Below are 16299 nucleotides of genomic sequence, written 5' to 3'. Positions count from 1 at the left end.
TGTCCACCGGCACGCAAGTTCTCCAGGGAGAATGGAGCTATTGCTTTCTGCTATGGAGAGCGTCTCTTTCAGGATTCTTCTTCAAGGCCCTGTAGGAGAAATAGAGCCAGGATCTCTGCTTCCTGATCTTTGCAGGAACAGTTTTGACTGTAACTGATGGCATTGTGTCTCTGCATCTTTAGGGCTGGTGTCTCCTGTGGGTTCTTGACCTTTCAGTTGTCAGGCAGGTAGACTTACAAGGGGTGAACATTGTAAGCTGGGAGGCTGCTCTGCTTGCCGGGAGGGTATACCCTTTCTGAAAGGGTTTTTTATGCTTTCCCATCTAGAACCCTAATGCCAATCCCAGACCCACAGCCCAAGACCTAGCTGGGTTTTGGGATCTCCTGCAGTTGTCCATAGAAGACATCAGCATGAAGTTTGATGAGCTGTACCACCTGAAAGCTAATAGCTGGCAACTGGCAGAGACACCGGAGAGAAAGGTGAGTGTGGGGCGGTTGAGAGCAGCCAGAGCACCTCGCGGACGTTTTGGGTATCTGAGGCCTGTTTCTGTCTGCAAACAGAAGCTCTCTGGGGCTTTTACCGTATTGCACTCGGGCAGCGTAGTCTCACAGCCTTGCAAGGCACTGAGACCGGTCCTCTTGAGTAGTAGCGCCAACAATTTTGTACAAGGGGAAAAAGCACTACGATGGAGAGGGACCAGAGCGATGAGCGGTGTATGCTTAAAGCAGTGGCACAGAGGCCTCTAGCGTTGCAAGTGCTGCATGAATGGGTTTGAACTGTTCTCGGTGTCTGAGTAGCACAAAAACACCTACTGGAACCTTGTGAAAATGCAGCGCGGGCTGTGTCCCTGGGCCAGGCTTCCTGACTGGGCACGGGGGTGGGACGGCGGACTACGGCTCTGGGCAGGGCGGCACAGGGACGTTTTGCAGTTCCAGATCAAGTGCAGTCTTTGTGCTGCCTGTGCTGTGCTCTGACCTGTAGCTGGGCCAGACACAGTCTGCAAACTCTAGTCCACTTCACAGGCAGCCTCTGTGCCGTGGCATGCAAAAAGGCACGTTTCTAGAAATGGGGGGAGCTGATTTTGAGCGTCTTGCTCAAGAACTGCTCCCGTTTCTTTCACCTGACAGTCAACCTCATTGCGTAGTCCCTCATGCCGTAAGAGTCCCCACCATACCAGAGAGCAAGCTTCTGTATATGCATTTTTATTTTATGTTTGGATTTTTTCCTTACTGTCTCCCTAAAGGAAGAGAAGAAACCACCCCCTCCAGTGCCAAAGAAGCCAGCCAAGTCCAAATCCCAGCTGAACCGGGACAAAGCCTCTGATTCAGACAAGCAGCGCCAGGAAGCTCGCAAGCGTCTCATGGCCGCCAAGCGGGCTGCCTCTGTCCGGCAGAACTCGGCCACGGAGAGCGCAGATAGCATCGAGATCTACGTACCTGAGGCACAGACCCGCCTTTGAGCAAAGGGGCAGAGGAAGGAACCGTGTGGTTTTTATAAGTCATTAAAAAGGAGAAAAAAAAAAAGGTTCTCTCTAAACTAGTGTGATTTATTCAGTCTAGAGACAATGAGCCATCCTTGAAAAGGGCTCCTGAGTTGGCTTTTTTTCTCTCAGCTTTAAGTAATGAAGATTTTAACAAAAAAACAAACAAAAAAAGAAAAAAATACCCCTCGTTTTCTCACTGGCTGTGGTGTTGCTGAATGGACTGAACAGACTCCTGGAACTCCAGCCCCTCGACTTGGAACTTCAGTCTTTTTACTTGTTCTATCTAATGAGAATTATTAGCTTGTTTACAAGAAGAGGACAAGAAAACGTGAAGCCTTGAGCACTTGCCATGCTGTGTTCTTCCTCCTCCTCAGTTCTGTTCTTCCTCCTCATCCTTTATTTTTTCCTCCTCCTGCTCCCTTTATCCCACCTTTTGCATGGCTTCGTTTACTGTGTTAGAAATAACCTCTCTTCCACAGAGCTCCCGAAGAGAACACCGTTCAGTGTGTACTACTGTTGCACTCTGCTAGCAAGCAGCCTTTCTTGGGGTTTTTTTGTTTTCCTTTTGATGGGGATACTGGGGGGGAGGATGGGCGGGTGGGGGCAGGGCAGTGGGTTTGTATTCCTCTGTTTTGTTGAAGTGAGAGGATGACAGGGTCTGTGGAATGTAACGCAGAGTTGTTAAAACGCAGCCCAGAAGCAAATGTGCAATAAGGCAGCAAAGGGGGAAGGGGCAGAGCTTGGCTGGCTGATCCTGAGAGCGGAACCCTCCTCCGGGCACGGGAGGGGAGCCGCAGGACCACAGAGCAACTCCGGGCACGATCCACACACGCTTCCCTTTGATTTTTCTCCCCTTCCCTTTATAAAGTTATTTTCCTTGAATTGCTTGTGGAGAAAGAAGCTGCTACACTGGGGGACCTGTTTCGAAGCGGGCTGGGCAAGGGGAGGGCTGGGGCGAGCGTACCGGTGTTGCGGGGGGGAGGACTGGGTTTTGTACAAAGCGGAGGGCACAGGTAGCTGGTGGTAGGCTGCCTGCCTGTATGTATGTGTACATATGCACATATACACTTAGTAGTACCTGTACATTAATTCATACACACGTATACATGCCCATACGCACAGCGCAGACGGTGATTAAAAGCACCTTGGTGAGAATGGGCATATGTATAGCATATATTTTTACATGTACTATATCTAGATGTGTGTAAAAGTGTGTGTAAAAATATATACCCTGTGTGTAATCAGATGACTATTTTTTCCTTATCTCCCTGCTCTCTGGGTAGAGGAAGGTTTGCTAAATATTTTTTAGCCCATTTTCCCCTTTGTAGGTCTCCTTTTCAGTCTGGCTTCTTGAAGCCAGAACTGCCACCACCCCCTCAAAATAAGCATTTGGCCCCATCCTGAGCGATCTTGCTGGGGATTTTTTTTTTTTTTTCCCCGTCACTTGCTTGAATGAGTTGGGAGACTGTGTTACTTCTCACGGGGGTGGGGGCGGAATCCCAAAGAAGCTTCAGCAAGGGTGTTGGTGATCCAGAAGGCAAAAAAAAATAAATAAAAGTGAAATCCTGAATGTCTGAGTGAGCAGTGTATGCTGTCCAGTGTTGTCCACGCACAGGTGCTCTTGGAGACTTCTGCCCAGCTACAGAGCTGGATTCCTGTCGCAGCCTGGCCATGGCGTAACTGGAAGGGAGCGCTGCGGGTGGCGACGCTGGGCTGCGCTGCCGGGTTCTGGGGAGAACTGTAAAGATGCAGTTGTAGAGAGATCGAGCATTGAAACGGGGAACGTCAAGGAAAGGTGATTTTTTTGTTGTTTTTTTTTCTTTTAAAATTTCCTCCTCCGAAAGCGGCCGGGGCTGCTGTGGGGGAGCCGCCCTGGGAGCTGCTTTTCCTGCGCTGGCCGGCTGCTGTCAAATGGCCGTCGGGCCCCCGGGCTGCAGCAGCGCAGGATGAAGCGCAGGGCCGCTGCGGGTCCCGGGGCCAGGCCGGCAGCGGGGGCGAGCGCGCGCCTGCCCCACTCCCGTTTTGTCTCCCGCCACCTCGGAGGAGGAGGAGGGCGGACAGCCGCGGGCCAGCTGGCTGACGGACCGTCAGCAGACAACAAATAAACAACAAATAAGCGCCGCCTGCGTCCACAGCGGCCCGCGGCCTCTCCCTTTGTCCTCGGCGCTGGCGGCCGTGGCGGCGAGGGCTTGGGCGAGGCCCAGGGTGGCTCCGGGCCCCCAAGATGGCTGCCGTGGGGGCGGTGCAGCTGGCGGAAGTCCCGCCCCCTCCTGCAGCCTGATAGGGCATTTGCCCAGGAGCCACGCCCTCCTCCAAGCACGTGGGCTGTGGTGATTGGCTGGCAGGGCCACGCCCGTGCCCCCTGCGGTTTCCCTGGGTGCACCGGGCCCTTCCCCGACTTCTCGTCTGTGTGGTACTGGTGGGCTGGTGGCCACCTGCATTAATCGCTGCAGCTTTATAAATGTACCTATGCATACTAACCTGTATAGACTTCTATACAAATATAGGCGCATATATACGAAAAATATGTATTTATACATATTTATACACACCTTTATATAAATAATTCTATGTATACATGCATTGTATATAAATGTATGTATATTTATAGCTGAGCACTTCTGGGGCCAAAGGAAGAGGGCAGCCAATCAGGCGGCTGCCTGAGAACACGTGGGGATGATGGTGTCCAGCAATGGCCGTCAGCCAATGACGGAGCTGCGTGACGTTTCACAAAATGGCTGCTCCCTGCCATAAAATGGCGGGTGAAACAAAATGGCTGCCCCCTGCGGACACATTGGGTGGGCCTTCTGTGTCAAATGTACTTCCGGGTGAGCCAGTAGGCGGGGTGGCTGGTCTCGCCAGCCAATCACAGCAGAGCGTGTGACTTCGGGGGCGAATGGCCGCCGAGGCTGCTGGGAGGGGGAGGGGCTTCTGGTGGAAGCGGTAGGCGGGGCAGCCGCCAGTCCCGCCCCCGCGGTGGGTGTGAGGGCGGGGTGGGGCGGGCCGGGCCGGGCCCTGCCCGCTGCGGAGAACCGGGCCGGGCCGCGCTGCGCTGCCGGCCCCGGGCGCAGCCGGGCCCTGGGGCTCCCCCTGCCCGCTCCGGGCCCGGGCCGGGGGCAGAGCAGGGCCGGGCCGGGCCGAGCTCCTCCTGCGCTGGGAGGGCCCCCGCGGTGCTGCTCCGGCGGCAGCGGCCGGCGGGACGGGCTGAGCCCGCCCCGTGGCCTGGGCATCGCGGGGGCCGGCCCCGGCTGGGCAGAAACCCCCGGTACCCACCCGGGGCTTTGCGCGGGGTCGTGTCCCGGCCCGGGGGCTGCCGCAGGTGGACGTGAGCCGCTGCCGTGCCAGCCGTGCGCCCCCGGGCCTCCCGGGCAGCACCGCCTGCTCTGCGGCGCCCGTTTTCCTGTGAATACCGCGTGTGCCGGCTGCCTGCAGCCTCCCGCGGCGCCGGCTCAGCACCCCCTGCTCCCCCCCGGCATCCCAGGCAGCACGGACAGCGGGGGGCCGCGGAGGCAGGCTGGCGCGTGCCCTGAGCAGCGGTGCCGGGGGAGCGTCTCCCCGCGTTGCCAGGTAAGAGGAGCGCAGCAGGACGCAGGAGGGGGATGGTTTGTGCTGCCGCTGACCCTGGGGGTCCCTGGGGGCTCGGAGACCCTCGCGACGCGTAACCCTGCCTTCCGGCTGCGCTGTTTCGGGGCACGGCGTGAGGCCCTGCGCTGCCGCCGCGCTACAGCGATGGGGGATGCAGCGGCCAGGGAGGGCCTCCCGAAGCCTTACCGTGGGGGTATTTTCAGGGCAGCGTTGGCTGCGCCACAAAAAGCATGAAAGCGTCACGTTAACAAGGCTTTTCTGCGCTCAGTGCAGTGTCTGAGCGTGCCCAGGGCGGAGCACAGGGCGGGGGGCTGCAGGGCTGGGACAGGGCTGGTGGTGGGCGGCGGGCAGGACCCCTCCCGGAGGCGCTGGCGGCGGGCAGAGTCCTGCCTCCCCGGGTACGGCCGCTCAGCGCCGCGCCGGAGGGCGAGGACGCCGGCTGTGCCCCCGCGCTCCCTGTGGCTGCGGGAAACGCCTGCCCGTCAGCCCGTGGCGGGGCGCGCCTGCGCCCTGCTGGGGCAGCGGCCCCTTCCCCGTGGAGGCGAGCGCAGGTCCCTGCGGCTCTGCCCGACCTGCCTGGGGTCCCCAGGGCCTGGCCAGGGCAAAGGCACCTCTGTGCGGCTCCGGAACCCTCAGGTGCTACTTGAGGCCGCAGGAGGGGCAGGCAGAGCTGGGGGGCACCGGCTGTTTTACCCAGCCGTGCCCCCCGCTGCTGTGCAGGCCACCGGCCCGCGTTGGGCTGGCAGTGCCCTGCCGTGGCCGAGTCCTGGCTCGGGCACCCCCGCCCCCCGGGCGCCCCAGCCCGCGTTCCTCGCCCTGAGCACAAAGCGCCAGCAGCCCACGCGGGGCGGGGACGCCCCGGTGCTAGTCCTGTCACCAGAGCTGCCCAGGGGTTTCCCTGGAGCGAGGCCTGGCTGGAGGCCGGGTGCCTCCATCCTTCCGCAGCCCCTGCCGGGGCGCAGAGCCCCTGGGTCACCCAGCGCCACAGGAAGCCAGGGGCAAGGGGGCTCGAACCGGTGCTAGCCCCCACTCCAGCCCTGCTATGGCAGAGAGCAGGCGTCCATCTCAGGGGGGGCAGGGCATCCAGCTGGCGCAGGCTGCAGCCTGGAGCTGATGCGCGTGGAAGTCGCTAGCAGACGCAATATCGGTGTGCACGCGCCTGGTGCGTGCCGGAGGCTGGCCGAGCCCCCGGGGCAGCGCAGGAGCAGGCACAGCAGTCCCGAGCCCAGCCTTGCCGCGGCGCCCATGCCGCCAGCGTCCATGCCAGCGGTGCAGCAGCCCTTGGGCCCGTGCCCCTGCCCTCTGCGGCAGAGCAAGGCTGGCTGGGGCTGCTGCTCCAGCAGCGGCTCTGCAAGACCCCTGCCCGCCTCACACGGGGCTCCTGACCCAGGACACTCTGTGCGGTGGAGCCTCGCAGAGATGGTTTCTTTTTCCCTTTGCCAAGGGGCTAGCAGCGATGCTGTCTCACTTTTCCAGTGCTGGCCAGGAGGAGGGAAGACACAAATGCATCAGCCCTTTGCTGCTGCCGCCAAATACTTTCTGGCTCCCAGACACGAGGAGCAAATGCTGCGGGAAGCGAGCACGTAACGGCTGTCAGAGCAGGCGACGGTGGCGTAGGTGCAGGCCTGTGCCAGGCACCGGCCCCTTTTATCCACACCCAGCAACGCTCCTTAGACCTCTTAAGCTGCTTTGGCTGATCGTCAGGAGCTGGGGGCGGCGGTGAGGGAGGAGCAAGTGAGCCACCCACAACTGACATAGCCCAGCCTAACACACAGCTCGTATTTAAAAAAAAAAAAAAAAACCAAAACTAAAAAACTTTTATTTGACAACAGAAGAACAAACAAAAAGATATTTACAGTAGTTTTTTGCTCCATAAGTTTCACTCCAGTAATCCCCGCCCTCCCCACTTTCTGGTCCATCCCCAGGGCAGGACCGGTGTCCGGGGCCAGGCGGAGCGGTAGCACCCCTGCCCTGGGGGAGGAAACCACTTTGGTTTGACTGGGGCAAAATAAAGGGAGGAGACCAAAAAGCCTCTCCCTCCCCCGGGGGAGGAAACAGAACTGCAGGGGGGGACGGGGGCAGGGCTACCTAGAAATAAGGGAGGGAGTCCCAAAATTCAGGGCTTTCCCCAGAAAGGAGGCAGAGGGCAAAGGCCGGACATAAAACAGAGCTGGGGTGATGAGGAGGGGGATGTTCGCAGCCACGTGACGAGCATCCACCTCGGTGGTGCCCTCTGCCCAGCCGGGTGGCCCCGGCGCTGCAGTCACCCCTGCGGCGCGCAGGGCCAACGCGCGGGCGCTCGGCGAGCCTTCCTGCTGCTCCCCGCCGGCGCTCCCAGCTCCTCTCCCCGTCACCACCTCTCTGAAGAAGAAAAGGGGGGATGGAGGGGGGAAAACACCAGTCCCCCAAATCAGTGCTTTTCCCTTCCAGGCCCCATCATCCCGCCGTGCGCTGCTGCCCCAGCACCGCTGGCTGCAGCCACTGCAGAGCACCAGATCCTGCGGACGTGATTCTCTCTAGTCATGCAACTTAATAATCAGGCTAATTACCTAGGATTAGTGTTTCTCAGGATAGATAACATAGGTGCGTACGTATCGCTATTTAACTTACATTTTACAGTGAAACAGCAATATCTCAGTCCCAGGACCAGCGCAGCACCCGGGCACCCACCCAGCGAGAGCAAGCGATGCCCAGCCAGGAACCGCCCCGGAGCCCCAAAACCGCCACCAGGCCAGGCTGGGGGCCAGCCAGCTCCCCGCAGACACCAGCTTGTCACTAGAGGTCACCAGCACCGCACAGCCGGGCACAGCCACGCTCAGCCCTGGGGAGCGAGAGCAGGGAGGGGACGGGAGCAACAGGACTCGGTCCCTGGCGTTCCCAGGGCAGGTCATCAGCGCTTGGCTGATGAGACCACGCCGCTTCCCAGGAACCGTGGTCTTCAGGCTGCGAGCGCTCCAATTGCAGAAGAACACACAGGCCCGTGCCCGCAGCACGCCGCTTTCCAAATGTTTGTAAAAAAAAAAAAAAAAAAAAAAAAAAAAGGAAAATAAAGAAATCGGATACAAAATTTCACAGTCTCAGCTTTGCGTCCACCCCAGCTGTCAGCATCTCGCAGGCTCTGCAACGCGCTCTCTGTTCCGGGACACAACGTGCACATATTCAGCAGGAACTCAAGAGAAACACGGGGAAGTTGTGGAAATGCTTATAGAAGGAAAAAAAAAAAATCAGGTAATAAATCACAATTAAGGGGAAAATGTTTCAACAAAAAAATTGCTAAACAGCACCATAGAGATTTCTGCTGGCAGCATCCGTAACGCCCTAAGGCAGAAGAGGAGGGTCCCATGTTTTCCATGCAAAAAAATGCCACAGAGTTGAGGTTTCCAGTTCATCTGTCCTCTGCCCTTCCCTGGGCAAGGCAGGGCTCCTGGCCAGCACGAGGTACCAGCAAGGCCCTCCGCAAACAAAAGGGGAAACAAAGGCGGGGGGAAGAGATCAGAGATTTGGGAGAAAAAGCTTTTCATCCATAGTCCTTAAAACAGACACCAACTTTAAAAAAAATAAATTCTCTCTTTCTCTCCGTGAAGAAACGGTGTTGGCTGGACCCTTGTTTACAGGAGAGAGAAAAAGAAGTCAGCAGGTTTTCCAAGGGGAGCTCCGCAGCGACCGCCAGTCGCGGCAGGGAGAGGTCAGTAAAGCTGTAAAGGTCTTTTCACCGCGGGCAGGCTGCGGCAGCCGCGTCCTCCCAGGCACGCGGGACACCGTCCTTGGCACCAGGGGACACCTCCCCAGCGAGAGGATGGCGGGACGGAACCGTCCTTCCTCTCCCCCCTTGCTGGCGGAGACCGGAGCCCCCCGGAAGGCAGGAGTCCGCTTCTGAGATGAGCTGGTCAGGGGTGCAGGCAGGGGGGTGGCACAAGGCTGGAAGGTGGGGCACCCCCCAAGGAAGGGCACCCTGCGGGAGCCGGCCCAGGGGTTATTTGGAGACGGAGGCTCCCGGGGGCTCAGTCTGGGGCAAGAGGGGCAGCTGCCCGCCCTGCCGCTGCGACTCCAGCTCGGCCGCCTTCTGCAGCGCCACCTCCACCAGCAGCTGGAAGCTGCTGAAGTCGTCGCCAAAGAGCTCGGGGGGCGTGGGGGGCGGCGTGTTGAAGAGTCCGCTGGTGGGGCTGGCCGCCTCGGCCCGGGCCAGCAAGGTCACGGTGCTGCCGGTGGCACCCAGCGGCGCTTTGGGGGCAGGGTCCGGCTCCGCGCGCTGCGGGCCAGGGGGCTTCTCCCGCTCGGGGCTGCGGGCGCTCACCACCGTCAGGTTGCTGCCCAGCGCCTGGGCGGGGTGGCACAGTACCTGCGGGCACACGGACATGGACAGCACCTTGGAGGCCCCCGCGGCCGTCACAGGAGGCACCACCAGCACCCCGGAGCCGGCAGCTGCCCCCCGTGGCAGGGCCACGTCGCCAGCTTTGCCCCCTCGGCGGGAGATGGTGAACTGGTTGGGGTCCTTCCCGTCCTTGCGCAGCATGTCGGGCAGCAGCCGCCTCCTGGCGTTGATGAACCAGTTGCAGATCTGGGAGGAGAGAGAGGCGCAGCGCTGTCAGCGCGGGGCTGCCAGGCACACACAGTGCCAGCCGGGGGGCGGCAGCCCGAAGCCCCCCCAGCCCCAGCCGGCAGCTCCCGCACGCCCCAGCTACCACAGGCCCCCCCAGCCCCGCACCTCCTTCCCGTGGGGCTCCGGAGAGGCAGAGCCGCTGCTGGCAGGGGTTGCCCAGCCGCCCACGGAAACCCCAACGCCGGCTGCTTCCTGCCCGGCACCGCCTGCCCGGGGCAGCCCCTTCCTCCCTGCACCCCTGTCCCGGCTGCCTGCGGTGCAACGCTCCCACTCAGCCCTGCCACCCACCCTGCCGGGGACTGCGTGGGTGCCAGCCCCCCACGGCAGCACCGGCACCGCTCACCGCAGCAGCACACCGAACAGAGCCTGGGCAGCTTTGGGGCGCAGCCGCCCCGCGAGGCAGAGCAAGGCTGGAGCTGCCGTGGCTCTCGAGCAGAGCTGCCCGCTCCCCGGGGCAGGATGGGCACAGCGCTGTCCCCCCACCGCAGCCCCGGCAACTGGTCGGCGTGCCCGGCCGCGCTTCGCACACTGATGCCGGAGCCAACATGCTGCCGCCCTGGATGGCAGCACCGAGGCTGCCCGGAGCAGACAGACGGCAGGACAGCAGCATGGATGGAAGACCCTAAAAACCATCCGCTGGCAGAGCTGCAGCCCCCCCATCCCCTAACGGGGCGGCAGGGATCGCGGCAGCACATCGACACCTTCCCATGCCCCCTGCCAGCGCGCGAGGCGACGGCCGACTTTAAAGGCTCTCCCAAGCGTCCGCACACCCCAGAGGCAGAGCTCTGCGGCCGCACCTCTGGAAGCCCTTCAGAAACACAGCGGCCATGTACTCGGTCGCGGCCATGCATTGTTTCAGCATCCTTGTATAAAATGCTACATTAAAATAACGGCCTTCTTCCTCGAAAACAGTTAGAAGAGAATAAATCAAGGGGAAAAAATGACTGATCTTTCCTAAATCAACAGCTACATGAAATATTTCCCCCGGGGAGAGAGAACTTACCGCAACTTCGATTGCAGCAAGATCTCAGTTGTCCTTTTTTTGTCTTTAAGACAATATTTGGCATTTATCACCCTCCAATACACCAGTCTCACCCCCTTTTCCCTTCCAAACGCCCTCCCTTGCAAGCCGTAGCCGGCTCCCTTTGCCATGATCTTCCGATCCCGCGGCGAGCAACCGCTGTGATCCCCAACCAGAGGGCTGGACGCCCGGCAAAACGCCCAACCAACTCCACAGCGCTGAGAAGCCCCCCAAAATCCCGCCGGTCCCCCCCACCATGCGCCTTCCAGCATTCAACTCCCTCTGGAGAACACAGCACGGAGACGGGCACACACGACCACCGGTGACACGGCAGGACACCGCACAGTGTCACCCGCCCGGGGAGCTGGGATATGCCTCAGCTTTGACGCAAGCGGCTTTTTTTTTTTTTTTTTTTAAACATGACCATCGCTTGGCCCCAGCACCGGCGCGCACTGGACCGTCACTTTGGGCAGCGCCTGTCCCCACCACCGCCGCGAGAGCGGCATCCCCTCTACAGGGAGGAAAAGCCCATCCCCACAGGAGGGCACAGGCTTGGAAACCTGCTGTTGTCCAGGGAGCCTCGCCAGGAGCAGGCACCGCTTTCTGACCGCCCAACTTTCTGCAAGGGAGACACGTGGCTTCCCGGTCTCCCTGGGGAGCCGGGGGTGCTGCGCTCCTGATCCCTGGCTGCCGGCGCCTGGCTTCAGCTCCCCGGGCTGCTGGACCGGGCAGGGGGCTGCGCACATAAACACCCCGGGGTGCTCGGCCAGCGGCTGCGGCAGAGCCCTGCACTCGAGAGGCTCCTGGAGGGGTCGGATCGGCACTGACGGATCGAACCCCGCAGCCACTCCAGCCTTGCCGTAGGGTGTCCCACACCTCCACCCCAACGACCTCCTCGCAGATGGAGCAGCCGCCACGGCGTCCTGTTGTGTCACCTCAGACTGACAGAAATCCTGGTGACAGCCCTCAGCTGGCCCTGGGAAACGCCACCGGGCCGGGAGCCCCTGCCTGGGGGTACAGGGGCAGCCCTCTCCCCAGGCACACGCGGGCCGCAGGGGGTCCCACGGGGCAGACGACAGCCGGCGCGCGGCAAGGCCGCACCTCGACACAAGCCTGCCAATGCCCTCCTTGGTCCCAAAGCGCTCAGGGCACGGGCAGCCGGCACCTGCCGGTCCCACTGCCGCAAGCCCGGGGTAAACCCCCGCGGGCCAGGCACCACCGTGCCAACCCTGGTCCAGGACAAGCCCAGGCTCCCGCAGCCCCAAACCCATCGCTGCTCCCCCCACCACGCTGACTCAAGCCCTCCCAGGACCACCAGCCTCCCTCGGAGCAGCTGCCCGCACACAAACCTGTTGCACAGCCAGCATTTAAAGCAATACATTAAAATGAAAGTTTGCCTTGCTGGCCAGGAAGAGGGAAACCAGGCAGCCACTGCCCGCAGGCCGGTGGCTGGGCCGCGGCCGGGACGGACGGCCAGGACTGCGCTGAGCCGCAGGGAAAGGAGCCGGAGGTGCAGAGGAAGGCCCAGGGAGAGGAGCTCAGCTGCGAACCCGCTGGCCCCTACCTGCTCCCCTCCACACAAGGGCCATTTCCCACCCCGCTGTGCCCCCAGAACCAGAGAACAGAGGGAAGCCCCCGTTCATCTCCCACCCTGCCAGGCTGGAAGGGGGCGGACAGGGCCCTGGGCACCCAGGGGTCCCCCTGCCTGGAGGCTGCTGGCCGTCACGTGGCTCAGAGGGACAGGCCGCTGCAGGCGGGCGCTCCCTGCCACCCGAGCAGCAGGCAGGGTGGAAGCCCAAGCTGGAAGGAAGAGCACGGCTCCCCCCACGGCTAGTCAGGGCTCCCGGCAGGGCACCCATCGCAGCACCCAAGGAGAACATCAGCCCGCAGCCAGGAGCGGGGCAGGGGGACTCCTGCCCAGGAGCCCTCAGCTGGGCTGGGCTCCCCTTGATGCAACTGGTGTAACTGGGGCCAGCTGGGCCAGCCAGTACTTAGTGCTGCTAACAGCCACCTGGGGTCAGAGCCCAGCCCCTCTCCCAGGAGGGTGCTAGCTCTGCATGCGGGGGTGGTGGCCCTGGCCCCTTTGCTGGAGGTGCCTGCGGAACAGCATAAAGCAGCCCCCCCCCAAGCCCTCCCACCTGTGGTGGCTTTTACTAATGACAGGGCACTGCTCTATTGGTCCCCATCCCAGTCCCTCCATCTTCTGGCTGGCCGCAAAGCTCTGCTCCAGCCCTGCCAGCGAACTGGTCCCCGGGGCTCGGACCTCTCCCAGAAAGAGGCCGCCCCCGTGCAGGCAGCTTTGCTTCCCTGCCCTTCATCCCTGCCCTGCAGAGGTAAGTGGTTCCAGCGTGCCGAGTCCTCTGGGACTTCAGGGGGGGTTCCCCGGGTCCGGCCCGTCCCAGGCACGGTGGCAGAGGACCCGGCGGCGTCCCCAGCGTGCGGGGCACTGGCTCCTACCTGCAGCACAGAGAGGCTGGTCTGCCCCGAGAGGCTGAGCTTCTCCTGCTCGGAGGGGTAGGCATTGAAGCGGTGCTCGTACAGCCAGTCCCGGAGGATCTTGACGGACTCCTTGGGGAGGTTGCCCCTTCTCTTCCTCTTGTTGGACTGCGAGGGGTCCGGGGAGGTGCCGCTGTCCTCCTCCCCGAGGTCGCTATCCGACATGGTGGAGCTGCCCGCAGAGCTCTCCTGGTGAAAGCCTGGCGAGGTGGAAACCAAAGAGCAGGCGTCAGGCGGCGTCGCGGCCGGGGAGCGGGGGGACCCCCCAGGCCCAGGCCCCCGCGGAGGCCGGCTCGCCCTGCCCGCCCGGCCGGGGGGGACCCAGCGGCGGAGCCCCGGGCAGCGGCGGAGCCCCGGGCAGCGGCTGCTCGCTCCGCCGCACCGAGCGCCCGGCGGCTCGGAGCCCGCAGGGGCGGGAGCCAGCGGGGCCCGGGGGAGCCCCCCGCGGCGGGCAGGGGGGAGCTCCGGCCGGGAGGGGGGGGGGTGAAAACCGACCGAGATCTCGGCAGGGGAGGGCGGCGGGGGCCGCGGAGCCGGGGCGGCTGCGGGGAGAAGGGGGGCGGCGGGGTGCGGGGCGGCGGGGGCGACTCCCCGCGCTGCTGTCAGGGGCCGGGGGCTCGGCCCGGCGCCGCGCTCCGCCGCCCCCGCCGCAACAGGTAGCGCGGCCGCGGCCCGCCGCCGACACAAAGCCGGGGGACGCGGCGAGCCCCGGCCCCCCCGCCGCCGCCGCCCGCGGGGCGAGGGGGAGAGAAAGAGAAGCTGGAAACTCGCCCGCGGCCCCGGCGTCGCGGCCCCGCCACGGGCAGGGACCGGGCCCGGCCCGGCCGGGCCGAGCCGGCGGCATCGGCCAAGTTCGGAGCGCGGCGGCGGGGAACAAAACCCACCCGAGCGCGCCCGCCCGCCGCTCCCGCAAACTTTTCAGGCCGGGGGCGGCGCCCGGCCCGGCCCGGCCCGCACAAAGGCGGCGGGGCCGCGCTCCGCTCCGCGTCGCCCCGCGCCCCCCCGGCCCGGCCCGGCCCGGCCCGGCCCGGCCCGCCGCGCCGCAGCCCGGCCCGACTCCATGTTGGCCGCTCTTACCCCCGGGCCGCCGCCGCCGCCGCCTCGGCCCTTGCATGGGCCGCGCCGGGGTCGCGCCGCCGCCGCCGCTCCGGTGCCGGTGCCGGGGGTGCGGCGGGAGCCTCCCGCGGCGGCGGGGCGGGCGGCCGAGGCGCGGCGAAAAGTTTTGGGTGGGCGGCGGTGACAGATGCCGAGACAGAGTTCCCTTTGTTCCCGAGGAGGCAGGAACTCGGCCGGGCCCCCCGCCCCCGGCCCCGGCCCGCCCGCCCCCGGCTGTCACCGCCGCGGCACCGGGCAGCGGGCACCCGGCCCCGCCCCGCCGGGCCCCGGGCCGGTACCTGGCGGCGGCGGCGCCCGCGCCCGGAGCGGCCCCGAGCGGGGATGGGGCTCTGCCCCGCTCCCGGGCACGGAGCCCGGCGGGGGGAGCCGCCACCGCCGCCCGGCCCCGCGGGCTGCGCCGGGCTGCGGGGGTCCGCGGCCCCCCCCCCCCCCCCCCAGGGAGGGCTGCCCACCCAGGGACATCTGCACTGGGGCACCCACCCGGGGACCCCCACCCGGGGACCCCCACAAGGCACCGCACCAGCCCCTGCCCCCGGCCACGTTAAGGCCGAATCCTGTAACCGAGCACCGAGGGGTGACTGGTGTCTGCGGGCAGGGAGCAGGCAGGCGCGGGGCCAGGTCTGGGGACCGGAGCGGCTGGGGCGGGTGTGGGTGACAGCCCCAGGGACCCCGGACCACCCCGAGGCACCACCCGTGCTTCGTTTGGTGCCTTTTTAACTTTCTAAATGGGAAATCAGAAGCTCGGCCCGTCACCGCTCCCGTGGAAGGCGTTTCAAAGCAAGGGTGGTGATCGAGGAGGCTCCAGGTGGGACCCCTGCCATGTCTGTGGCCAACGGGCCGGGCGAGGTCTTTGGAGGCCCTGCTGGGCTGCCGCTGCTCCCCCTGCCCCTCTCCACTGCGACAGCAGAGCCCAAGGCGACCTCTCGAGTTCCGGAGACCAAACCACTCCAGTTAAGCACAAGCTCGCTGCTGGTCCAGGACGGGGCTCCTGCAGGATTCCCCGCCACGTGCTCTGTGCCCTCCCGTGACGTGGGGCTGGTCGTGCCTTCACCCGCTGCAGATGCTTGGGACAGGCAGGCGAGCAGCGTCCGTCACGTCATCGGTGGGACCGCAGGGAGAAGAGCTGCTGGGAGCAGTGGTGCCCATCCCAGGCCAGGCACTGGGCTGCATGGGTGATGCAGGGAGAAAGGCGCAGGGCCGGGGCTGCGGGGCATCTCCCTGCCTGCTCTGGCTCGGGGCTGCTCCAGGCTGAGTCCCCGGCAGCCAGGCCCATTGACATGATAATGCTATTAAACTTAAGCAATTTGAAAAACAATCAGGCAGCAGAGCCCGAAGGGGGATGCTGGAAACGCCTCCGAGGCGCTGACCTGTCCCAGGCAGGGCTCCCGCCACCCTTTGACCACCCTCTGATACTTAATCTGGATTTTTGGCAAGGAAAACTGGATTTGTGGTCAGCTGTGCCAGCTGTTGGCTACAGCCCTGCCCCTGCGGCCTGGCTCTGGCTCTCCAGCAGCCGGGGTCCTGCTCCCTGCTGATGGCCACCGGACTCCCGGCAGGCTGGGATTCCTCCAGGAGGACTGGTCCTGGGAGCAGTGTTAACAGGGCGCTTTTACTGGTTCGCAGCCTGCCTTCGCTCTGCAAAAGCCAGGGCTCGATGGCCTCCGGCTGGAGTCGTGGTGGTGTTAATTCGGAGGGAAACAACAGCTGGGTTCGTCCTTCTCGGCTCGGGGCTGGAGTGGGCGCCTCGGGCTGGCGTGCTCCCTCACCCGCCTCCGGCACCGCTTCAGAGGCAGCTCTAAAGGTTTAACAGAGTCGCCGCCTGCTCAGCGAGGAGACGGACAGTTGCGTTAGTGCCGGTAAGGGCCGGTGTGTGCCGGCTGGGCACCAACTGGGAACAAGCAGTGCCGCGAAAACACCTGGTGCCCAACTGTTTGAGCCACAGCCCCGCAGTGCAGGGCTCAGCTGCAGCACGAGCCGCTTCACCACCTCCAGCACCGC

General features: G+C 63.8%; 2 protein-coding genes and 1 long non-coding RNA gene across 10 annotated transcripts in view; 2 read left to right on the top strand and 1 right to left on the bottom strand.

Moving 5' to 3' along the window:
* The window catches only part of DLGAP4 (DLG associated protein 4), a 157773-nt gene extending 154712 nt beyond the window's left edge, over window positions 1-3061 (top strand). For all 8 annotated transcript variants that reach the window (XM_087749536.1, XM_087749538.1, XM_087749537.1 and 5 more), the window contains 2 exons: window positions 327-479; window positions 1244-3061. In XM_087749536.1, the coding sequence (XP_087605662.1) occupies window positions 327-479; window positions 1244-1459 (369 nt within the window). In that variant the 3' untranslated portion in view covers window positions 1460-3061. The remainder of the gene's footprint in view (window positions 1-326; window positions 480-1243) is intronic.
* A 1400-nt stretch (window positions 3062-4461) lies between these two features.
* LOC148056495 (uncharacterized) lies at window positions 4462-8135 on the top strand. The gene is made up of 2 exons (XR_015702924.1): window positions 4462-5050; window positions 7688-8135. It is a non-coding gene; the product is annotated as an uncharacterized LOC148056495 (long non-coding RNA).
* Window positions 7976-14382, bottom strand: TGIF2 (TGFB induced factor homeobox 2). Its single transcript, XM_087749569.1, has 3 exons — window positions 14263-14382; window positions 13147-13385; window positions 7976-9626 (listed from the first exon to the last, which is right to left on the bottom strand). Exons 1-3 carry the CDS (start codon window positions 14297-14299, stop codon window positions 9042-9044), a joined length of 861 nt encoding a protein of 286 aa, XP_087605695.1. The 5' UTR covers window positions 14300-14382; the 3' UTR covers window positions 7976-9041.
* Window positions 14383-16299: the final 1917 nt, after the last annotated feature.

The sequence above is a fragment of the Nipponia nippon genome, unplaced genomic scaffold (genome assembly GCF_047370975.1).
Source record: "Nipponia nippon isolate SJK-2023a ecotype South Korea unplaced genomic scaffold, ASM4737097v1 scaffold_13, whole genome shotgun sequence".
Classification (NCBI taxonomy): domain Eukaryota; kingdom Metazoa; phylum Chordata; class Aves; order Pelecaniformes; family Threskiornithidae; genus Nipponia; species Nipponia nippon.
The sequence above is the reverse complement of the archived record's forward strand: the minus strand, read 5'-3'. Positions and strand labels throughout refer to the sequence as shown.

What these genes read in the sequence shown, in the direction of transcription:
- TGIF2 (XM_087749569.1), bottom strand. Translation starts at nt 14,299, where the DNA reads ATGCAAGGGCCGAGGCGGCGGCGGCGGCGGCCCGGGG. An exon ending in GCGGCGGCGGCGGCCCGGGG is followed by an intron (nt 13,386 to 14,262) that starts GTAAGAGCGGCC and finishes CCACCTCGCCAG; the next exon opens with GCTTTCACCAGGAGAGCTCT. An exon ending in CCAGCCTCTCTGTGCTGCAG is followed by an intron (nt 9,627 to 13,146) that starts GTAGGAGCCAGT and finishes CTCTCCTCCCAG; the next exon opens with ATCTGCAACTGGTTCATCAA.